The following is a 10,302-nucleotide window of genomic DNA, read 5'->3' on the forward strand; positions in this document are numbered from 1 at the left end:
ATATATAAAAGCTTTGCTGGTTTTTGTTTCTGTAGAGAACCCAGTTTAACACAGGAAGTTATGACTAAAATGTCAATAAATTCAACAACTTAGATAAAATTGACACATTCCTTGAACCACGCAAACTGACAAAGCTTACTTATGAAGAACCAGAAAATATGTCTAAAATATATCTTCTAAGGAAGTTAAATGTGAAATTAAAAACCTTCTCACAATGAAAACTCCAAACCCAAAAGGCTTCATTGGTGAATTCTATCAAACATAAGAAAGAAATAATACCAATCCTACCATACAATCTCAGAAAATAAAGAAGGGAGTATTTTCCAACTAATTTTGAGAACAGTATTACCCTGATACCAAAACCAGACAAAGACATCCAAGAAGAGTACATACCAATAACTGTCATGAACCTACACACAAAAAATTTTAACAAAATATTAGCCAATAGATTTCAGCAACATGTATAAAAGACAATATATACAAGTAGATTCATAAAATTGGTTTCATGTTGTAGTTTATCACTGTTGGTAATTGCCATTGCGTCGGCTCTGACTCATAGCAACTTCAGACACAAAAGAATGATATGTTGCCTGGACCTGTGTCATTGTCACAGTTGTTGGTATGTGCAAGTCCATTGTTGAAGCCACTGTATATGTTGAGTGCTTTTCAACCTAAGGGGCTCATATTCCAGCATGATATCAGACAGTATTCTGTTGTGATCCATTAGGTTTTTCATAGATTAATTTTTGTAAGTAGATCACCAGGCTTTTCTAACTAGTCTGTCATAGTCTGGAAGCTTCACTGCAATCTGTTCACCTTAGGTGACCCTCTTAGGTTTGTTTTTTTTTTAATTGTGATTTGGGTGAAAGTTTACAGAGCAAATTCACTTTCCATACAGCAGTTCACATACACTTTATCTCATGACATTGACTACAATTCACCACAGTGCAATAGCTCCCCTCCCACTTCCTCCTCATAGTTACCTCTTCCCTGTGTCCTCCCTCCATGCAGTCCTGGCCCCTGAGCTATGTCCCTGTGCATACACAGCCCTTCTATTCTCCCATGATTGTTCTCTCTGAGGAGTGTATCTACCTAGTGTAAATGTTCACCTCATATGCCTGTCTTTTGTTTGGCTGGAAGCCACAGGAATGGGTTCAATTACAGACCTGAAGGGCAGCTAGGGGCCGTAGTCTCAGGGGTTCCATCAGGCTCTATCAGACCAGCAAACCTGGTCCCTTTTCCTTTTTTTTCCTAATGATTTTGAGTTTTGTTCTACATAGTTCTCCCACTCTATCCAGGATCTCCTACATAGATTCCCCCTCCGAGTAGTTGACAGTGGTAGCCAGGCACCATCTAGTTCTTTTGACCCTGTTAGTATTTGAAATACTAGTGGCATAGCTTCCAGCATCACAACAACACGTAAGCCACTATCCTATGACAAACTGATGGATGGTGGAATATACCACTGTTGTTGTTGTCAGATGTAGTCAAGTTGGTTCCAACTCATAGCAGCCCCTATGTACAGCAAAACAAAATACTGCCCAGTCGTCCTCCATGCTAACAATCATTGCCATGCTTGAGCCCATCGTCGCAGCCACTCTTGTCATCCATCTTGCTGAGGGTCTTCCCCTTTGAGGTTGATGCTCTACTTTACCTTTTCCAGGTACTGGTCTCTTCAGACAGTATGACCAAAGAACAAGAGATGAAGTCTAGCCATTCTTACTTCTATGAAGCATTCTAGCTGTATTTCCTCTAAGACAGAATTGTTCTTCTAGTAGTCCATAGTACGTTTGGTATTCTTTGCCAACACCACAATTTAAATGCATCAGTTTTTCTTCAGTTTTCCTTATTCATTGTCCAGTTCTAATATTCATATGAAGCTATTGCAAATACCATGGCTTCTCTCAGGTGCACCTTAGTCTTCAGAGTGACATCTTTGCTCTTTAACACTTTAAAGAGGTCTTTCACAGCAGATTTGCCCAATGCAATATATTGTTTGATTTCTTGACATTGTTTATTGTAGATGCAAGTAAAATGAAATCTTTGACAACTTGTCTTATCTCTCCTTAGCATGATGTTTCTTATTTGTCCAGGTATGATGATATTTATGTTCTTTATGTTGAAGTGTAATTCATACTGAAGGCTTTGATCTTCATCAGTAAGTAAGTCTTCTTCACTTTCAGCAAGCAAGGCTATGTCATCTGTATATCATAGATTGTTACTGAGTCTTCCTCCAATCCATATATGGCCTTCTTCTTCATATAGTCCAGCTTCTCAAATTATTTGCTCAATATACAGATTAAATAAGTATGGTGAAAAGATACAATCATAAGACACACTCTTCCTAATTTAAAACCATGCAGTATCCCCTTGTTCTGTTTGTATCTGTCTGTTGTCGCCTCTTTGTTTGTGTATAGGCTCCTTTGGGCACAGTTAAGTGTTCTGGAATTCCCGTTCTTTGCAATGTTATCCATAATTTGTTACGGATAAAATTAGTTCCAACTACTGATACTTCTTCTTTGTTTCCAACTTTCGCATTCCAATCACCTATAATTATCAATACATCTTGATTGCATGTTTGGTCAGTTTCATACTACAGAGGTTGGTAAAAAAAAACTTCAGATTTTTTTTTTTTTAATCTTTGGCTATAGTGGTTTATGTGTAAATTTGAATAATAGTCATATTGACTGGTCTTCTTGTAGGCATATGAATATTAACTTACCACTGACAGCATTGTACTTCAGGGTAGATCTTGAGATGTTCTTTTTGATGATGAATCTGACACCATTCCTCTTCAGTTTGTCATTCCTGGCGTAGTGTGATTGTCCAATACAAAATAGCCAATACCAGTCCATTTCAGCTCACTAATTCCTAGGATATAGATCTTTATGCATTCTATTTCATTTTTGACAACTCCAAATTTTCCTAGATTCATACTTCATACATTCCACGTTTTTATTATTAATGGGTGTTTGCAGCTGTTTCTTCTTATTTTGAGTCATGCCACATCAGCAAATGAAGGTCCTGAAAGCTTTTACTCCATCTACATCATTAAGGAAGGCATTCAAAGAAATGGATTGACACATTGGCTGCAATGATAGCAAGGATTATGAGGATGGTGCAGTATTTCGTTTTGTTGTACATAGGGTTGCTGTGAGTTAGAGCCAACTTGATAGCACCTAACAACTACAACATCATCATTAAGGTAATTTCTGCTTTGAGGAGGCAGCTCTCTCCCAGTAGTGTCTTGAGTGCCTTCCAACCAGAGGGGCTCATCTTCCTTCAATATATCAGACCAGTGTGTCACTGCTATTCATAAGGTATTCAGTGGCCTATTTTTTTCAGAAGTGGACCTTGTTCAATTCTTCCTAGTCTGTCTTAATCTGGAAGCTCCACTGAAACCTATCCATCATGGGTGACTCTGCTAGTACATGAAATACTGGTGGCGTAGCTTCCTACATCACAGCAAAACACAAACCACCAAAGTATGACAAACTGACAAATGAGTGGTGGGAATACACCAATAGAACAGCTAAAATTAAGAAAATTGATGATGCCAAGTTATGTCAAGGATGTGGAGTTACTGGAACTCTCATATATGGCTTTTGGAAATACAGAATGGTATGTTGTTGTTGTTGTTATATGCCATTGAGTCGTCTCCAACTCACAGCAGCCTTATGAACAACAGAATAAAACACAGCCTGGTCTTGTGCTAACCTCCTGATTCCTCTTATACCTGAGCTCATCGCTACAACCACTGTGTCAATCCATCTTGTTGAGGGCTTTCCCCTATTTTGTTGACCCTCCGCTTTACCAAGCATGACATCCTTCTCCATAGAATGGTCCCTTCTGTCAATATGACCAAAGTAGGTGAGACAAACTCTGGCCATTCTCGCTCTCGCTTCCAAGCAGCATTCTGGCTGCACTTCTTCCAGGACAGATTTGTTACTTCATTCAGCAGTCCACGGTACTTTCATCATTCTTCACCAACACCACAACTCAAAAGCATCAACTCTTCTTCGGTCTTCCGTATTCGTTGTCCAGCTCTCACATGCATATGAGGCAATTGAAAATACTGTGGCTTGGGTTAGGTGCATCTTAGTCTTCAAGGAGATATCTTTGCTCTTCAGCACTTGAAAGAGGTCTTTTGCAACAGATTTGTCAGTGCAATACATCTTTTGATGTCTTGACTGCCGCTTCCATTGATGTTGATTGTAGAACCAAGTAATTTGAACTCTTTGGCAACTTCAATCTTTTCTCCATTCATGGTGATGCTGCTTATTGGTCCAGTTGTGAGGATTTTTGTTTTCTTTATATTATGGTGTAATCCATACTGCAGACTGTATTCTTCAGTCTTCATCACTAAGTGCTCCAAGTCATCCTCACTTTCAGCAAGCAAAGTTGTGTCATCTGCGTATCTCTAGTTGTTAATGAGCCTTCCTCCAATTCTGATGCCACATTCTTCTTCTTATAGTCCAGCTTCTCAGATTATTTGCTCAACATATAGATTGAATAAGTATGGTAAAAAGATACAATCCTGATGCACTCCCCTCCTGATTTTAAACCATGCAGTATCCCCTTGTTGTGTTTGAACAACAGCCTCTTGGTCTATGTACAGGTTCCTCATGAGTATAATTAAGTGTTTTGGAATTCCCAGAACACTTAATTATATGGATAACATTCTGAATGTTATTCATAAATTGTTATGATTCACATAATCTAATGCCTTTGCAAGGTCAATAAAACACAAGTAAACATCTTTCTGGTATTCTTTGCTTTGAGCCAAGATCCATCTGACATCAGCTATGATATCCCTCACTCCACATGCCCTTCGAATCAAGCTTGCATTTCTGGAAGTTCTTTGTCAATGTATTGTTGCAACCATTTTTTAATTATCTTCAGTAAGATTTTACTTGTGCATGATATCAATAATATTGTTCAATAATATCCATATTCTGTGGGATCACCTTTCTTTGGAATGGGTACAAATATGCATCTCTTCCAGTCAGTTGTCCAAGTAGTGGTCTTCCAAGTCTCTTGACATAGTTGAGTGAGTGCCTCCAGCGTGGCATCGTTTTTTTGAAACATTTCAGTGGGTATTCCATCAGTTCCTGGAGCTTTGTTTTTTGCCAATTCTTTCAGTGCCACTTTGACTTCTTCCTTCAGTACCATTGGTTCTTGATCATATGCCACCTCATGAAATGGATGATCGTCTACCAATTCTTTTTGGTATAGTGACTGTGTATTCCATCCACCTTCTTTTGATGTTTCCTGCATCATTTAACATATTGCCCATTGAATCTTTCAGTATTGCAATTTGAGACTTCAATTTTTTCCTCACTTCTTTCAGCTTGAGAAATATGGAGCATATTCTTCCCTTTTGGTTTTCTAACTCCAAATCTTGGCACCTTTCATTATAATAATTGGCTATGTCTGCTCGAGGTACTCTTTGAAATCTTTTGCTTAGCTCTTTTATCTTGTCATTTCTTCCATTTGTGGAAGTTATCAGACAATATCATTAATAGCTTGTAGTAGTATATTGACAGATAGTAGATATAACTTCCAGAAATGCAAGCTGGATTCAGAAGAGGATGTGGAATGAGGGATATCATTGCTAATGTCAGATAGATCTTGACCGAAAGCAAAGAATACCACAAACATGTTTACTTGTATTTTATTGACTGTGCAAAGAAGTTCATATGTATGGATCATAACAAATTGTGGATAACATTGAGAAGAATGGGAATTCCAGAACATTTAATCGTGCTCATAAGGAACTTGTACGTAGTTCAGGAGGCTGCAAAAAGGGACACTGCATGGTTTAAAATCAGAAAGGGAGTGTGTCAGGGTTGTATCCTTTCACCATACTTATTCAATCTGTATGCTGAGCAAATAATCCAACAAGCTAGACTACATGAAGAAAAATACAGCATCAGGGTGGAGGAAGACTCATTAACAACCTGTGATATGCAGATGACACAACCTTGCTTGCTGAAAGTGAAGATTATTTGAAGCACTTACTGATGAAGATTAGAGATTACAGTCTGCAGTATAGATTGCACCTGAACATAAAAAGAGAATCCTCACAACTGGATCAAAAGGCAGCATCATGATAAAAGGAGAAAAGATTGAAGTTGTCAAAGATTTCATATTACTTGGTTCTGCAGTCAACACCAATGGAAGCAGCAGTCAAGAAATCACATGACATATTGTACTTGGCAAATCTGCTGCAAAAGAGTTCTTTAAAGTGCTGAGGAGCAAAGATATCTCTTTGAAGGCCGAGGTATGCCTGACCCAAGCCATGGTATTTTTAATAGCCTCATATGTATGTGATAGCTGGACAGTGAATAAGAGTTGATGCTTTTGAGTTGTGATGTTGGTGAAGAATACTGAAAGTACCATGGACTGCCAAAAGAAAGAAAAATCTGTCCAGGAAGAAGTGCAGCTGGAATGCTCTTAAAGCAAGAATGACCAGACTGTCTCACCTATTTTGGTCAGGTTGTTAGAAGGAACCATATCCTGGAGAAGGATATCATGCTTAGTTAAGTGGAGGGTCAGCAAAAAAGGGGAAGACCCTCAACAAGATGGATTGACACAGTGGCTGTAACGAAGGGCTCAGGTATAGCAAAGATTGTTAGGCTGGTGTAGGACCGGGCAGTGTTTCGTTCTGTGGTGCATCAGGTCTCTATGAGTCAGAGCCAACTTCATGGCACCTAACAACAACAACAACAGCAAGAAGATTGGCAGTTACAAACTGTAGATTTTATCCACTCTTTCCTAAAATCCAGTCTGAATTGCCTCCTACATCTCCAACCTTACTGGTTTCCTTTTCTAGCCTGTTTTCCTAGTCTCATTCACTAGATATACTCACTTCTCTATAACACAGCCTTCCTTTCTAAGAGCTCGCCTACTCTCACAGTTTCCATTCTCACTGCATATAGCTCTCAAGCTTTCTGTCTTTAACTTTGACAGAAACTAGCACCTGGAAGGTCCACTGGGAAACTCAGCTCTTCATCTACTGAGTTAACTCCTCATCATTATATTAGGCACTCAAACTCATAATCTCAGAGACATCCATGCTTCCTTTTCCTTTCTTGATTAAGCTTTCCTCTACCTCCTATAGGAGCTCTGGTAGCATAGTGCCTAAGGCACCTGACTGGTAATAAGAAGGCTGGCTGTTCAAACCCACCAGCCACTCCTCAGAAGGAAGGTTGGGCCATCTAACTCAAGGAGGGGTCGCTATGAGTCGGGTCCAACTCGACGGCATATAACAACAACAACAACAACTACCCCCTATATGAGGTTTATTCCCAAGACCATTTGGTTCTCTTTCAAAATGCTCCTTGTATCTTCCCGTTAGATATCCACTACTCTCCCTTACCAGATATCTAGACTGCTGTAGCAGCCTTAAAAGGAGCTCTGATGGTGCAGTGTTTAAGGCATTTGGCTGCTAGCCAAAAAGTCAGTGGTTTGAACCCACCAGCTGCTCCAAGGAAGAAAGATGAGGCAGTCTGCTTCCGTAAAGATATACAGCCTTAGAAACCCAATGGGTGTCACTATCAGTCAGAATTGACTTGATGGGAGTAAATTTGGTGGTTGGTTTTTTTTTTTTTTCTTTTTTAAGTAGCAGCCGTATAAAAGACTCCTCTGTCTCTGTCTCCGTCTCCGTCTCCTTGCTACATGTTGTTGTTGTTGTTGTTATGTGCCATCGAGTCGGACCCAACTCATAGCCACCCCTCCTTGGGTTTCTGAGGCAGTATCACTACGGAAGTAGATTGCCCAACCTTCCTTCTGAGGAGTGGCTGGTGGGTGTGAACCGCCAGCCTTCTAGTTAGCAGTCAGGTGCCTTAGGCACTATGCTCCCAGAGCTCCCTTGCTACATAGCACTGTTATATTAATTCTCCTAAATTATCACTTTCATTGTCTAATTCTTCATTCAAAATTTTCCCAGGTTACCTACCTTTCTTCTCTGGTTTATAGGAGGAAAATTCTAATTACAAATATAGTCTGGCCCCAACCTGCCTTTCCCTTAATTTTCTCTGTTATAATTCTCAATACCCTTTAAAATAATCAGTTCACCACTTCCATGCTCTGTCAATTACATGTCCCCAGCCTTGAATGTCCCTCCTTTCAAATCCTACTTGTTTTACAAAGTCAAACCTTTTACCCTAGTTGAAAGTGACCACTATCGATTTGTAGCCAGCTGACACTTACTTCCTGCTGGCCATTGTTCTCATTTTATTCATTAAACATTTGTTTATTTTAGAGACATGTTTAAGATCTTAATCAAATTAACTTCATCTATGATTCACTTGTTTAAAAGAAGCATAGCAAAAATAATATCTCATAATGTTATTGTGAGAAATGAGATTGTACATTAAAGTCCTTAGCATAATACCTGACATACGTTGTTGTTATTTGCCATCGAGTCGGCCCCGACTCATAGCAACCTCTCCTTGGGTTTCTGAGGCAGTATCACTACGGAAGTAGGATTACCCAGCCTTCCTTCCAAGGAGTGGCTGGTGGGTTTGAACCGCCAGCCTTCTGGTTAGCAGTCAAGTGCTGACATATAGTCATCCTCAAATGTAGCTATTTATATTATTTTTATTATTTCTAAACACTTAGATAAGATGACTAGTATCACTGACCTTTAGGAGCTTTAATGCTATCCTATATATTACAATATATTAATATATTAATTTAATGTTATCTATATATACAATATATTAATCTTCTCATCTAGATTCTTGAGATTCTGGGTTTAGCAAGTAACTTTTACAGTGGTGCAAAAATAGCATGGGGGCAGCTTCTTCTGACCTCCTCTAACTTCATAGCAGGGAGAGAGAATCAAGATGAATTCTAAGGCTGGTTCCTACGAGGCAGAAGTCAGACATGCCACTACCCTCCAACCTTTTAACCAGTTCTGACACCAACCATCCCTCCCATGGTGCTCTCTACTTTTCTGCTGGGTTCATAATTCATTGCAGTAGCCCCAGTGGTACATTGAATTATTTAATATGGCTCTTGTAGTGAGATGGTAAAACTGATCTATCACCACGTTAGGGTTCCATACATCTTATTTGCATGGTCCCTCCCACACAAAGGTACCATGTACTTTATTTACATTATTAGGAAGCTATCTAATCCCTTTGGTGGACCATAAACACCTCACATTTGCATAATCCCACCATCATCTGAGGTGGGAGTCCCAAAGACCATGGCTAGAAGAGTTCTGTTAATTCACTTCAACACAAATAGGTATCTGTTTGACATTATCATGACTTGGGCTAGCAAGAGGGCTGTACTGGGGCCATCATGACATAAGCTATGCTGTCAGTTTAATTTAGCTTACAGTTTTTAAATCATTCAGAAATATAAACAAGTTTAGCAAAGTACTGGCCCTTCATGAAATATTTAGGGAATATATTTCTTACACTTTTTAAATTAATTATATTGCTTCTGAAATAACTTTTTAATATCTAATGTAATGTAGGCTTTTTTTATTGTCACTAAAATTTAATCTAGGACCAGCACCTGGAGGAGAAACTACGCTATCCATTCTAGATGAATTTCTTGAAGAATCCTCCAAACTGCATTGTGAGTCGCAAGAACAGTTTCAGTATCCAAGTTCTAGCCAAAAACTATCCACCACATTCCTCAAGGAGATACCAGCAAAGAAAGGTGATTAGGAATGAAGATTTCTTCTTAAAAAGGGACATGTCATAAACAAATTAGACACGGTTGAAACTCTTACAAATACCATAGAGACAGTCTGACTTGTTAGAAGTTGATTGGTTTTTTTGCTGTATTGCATAGTTTCCTTCAGATTAGGCTAGGCTATGAAATTCAAACTCAGTGATGGAACACTTTCAGCAAACAAGGATTGATATTTAGCTCCCAAAAGTAGCCAACCACAGACCTATGATTTTCTAACCATGATTCTACTGTTTTAAAATATCTACAAATTGTTTCATATACAGAGAGATTTGAATACTTTATAAAAACCCCTTTCATCTATTTGTGATTTGCACTTAGGACCACCAGTAAATTTACTTTGTAGAACCTCTGAGAGCTCTTCTTTAAGGACCATTGCTGTAGAGCAGCTATTTCTTTCTAGATTATAATCTCTTTCATTTTTAATTATTTTTTCAAGGCATTTTATTGAAATATAATTTATGTACAGTGAAATACACAAAACTAAAGTGATATAGGTCAGTGCATTTTTTTTTTTTTTTTGCAGTGTTCCTTCCCCTCCCCTCCCAACCCTGGCAACCAACAAAGAAAGTTTCCCTCCATATATAA

At 38.7% G+C, this 10,302-nt stretch overlaps 1 protein-coding gene across 1 annotated transcript in view; it reads left to right on the forward strand.

Annotated features, from left to right (window-relative positions):
• Positions 1 to 10,302, forward strand: part of CFAP70 (cilia and flagella associated protein 70) — a 131,531-nt gene that overhangs the window by 93,571 nt on the left and 27,658 nt on the right. Inside the window, 1 exon segment of the mRNA XM_007940709.1 lies at positions 9,532 to 9,681. Within this exon segment, the coding sequence (XP_007938900.1) occupies positions 9,532 to 9,681 (150 nt within the window).

The sequence above is a fragment of the Orycteropus afer genome, unplaced genomic scaffold (genome assembly GCF_000298275.1).
Source record: "Orycteropus afer afer isolate SDZICR_OR568_19922 unplaced genomic scaffold, OryAfe1.0 scaffold00070, whole genome shotgun sequence".
In the NCBI taxonomy this organism is placed as follows: domain Eukaryota; kingdom Metazoa; phylum Chordata; class Mammalia; order Tubulidentata; family Orycteropodidae; genus Orycteropus; species Orycteropus afer.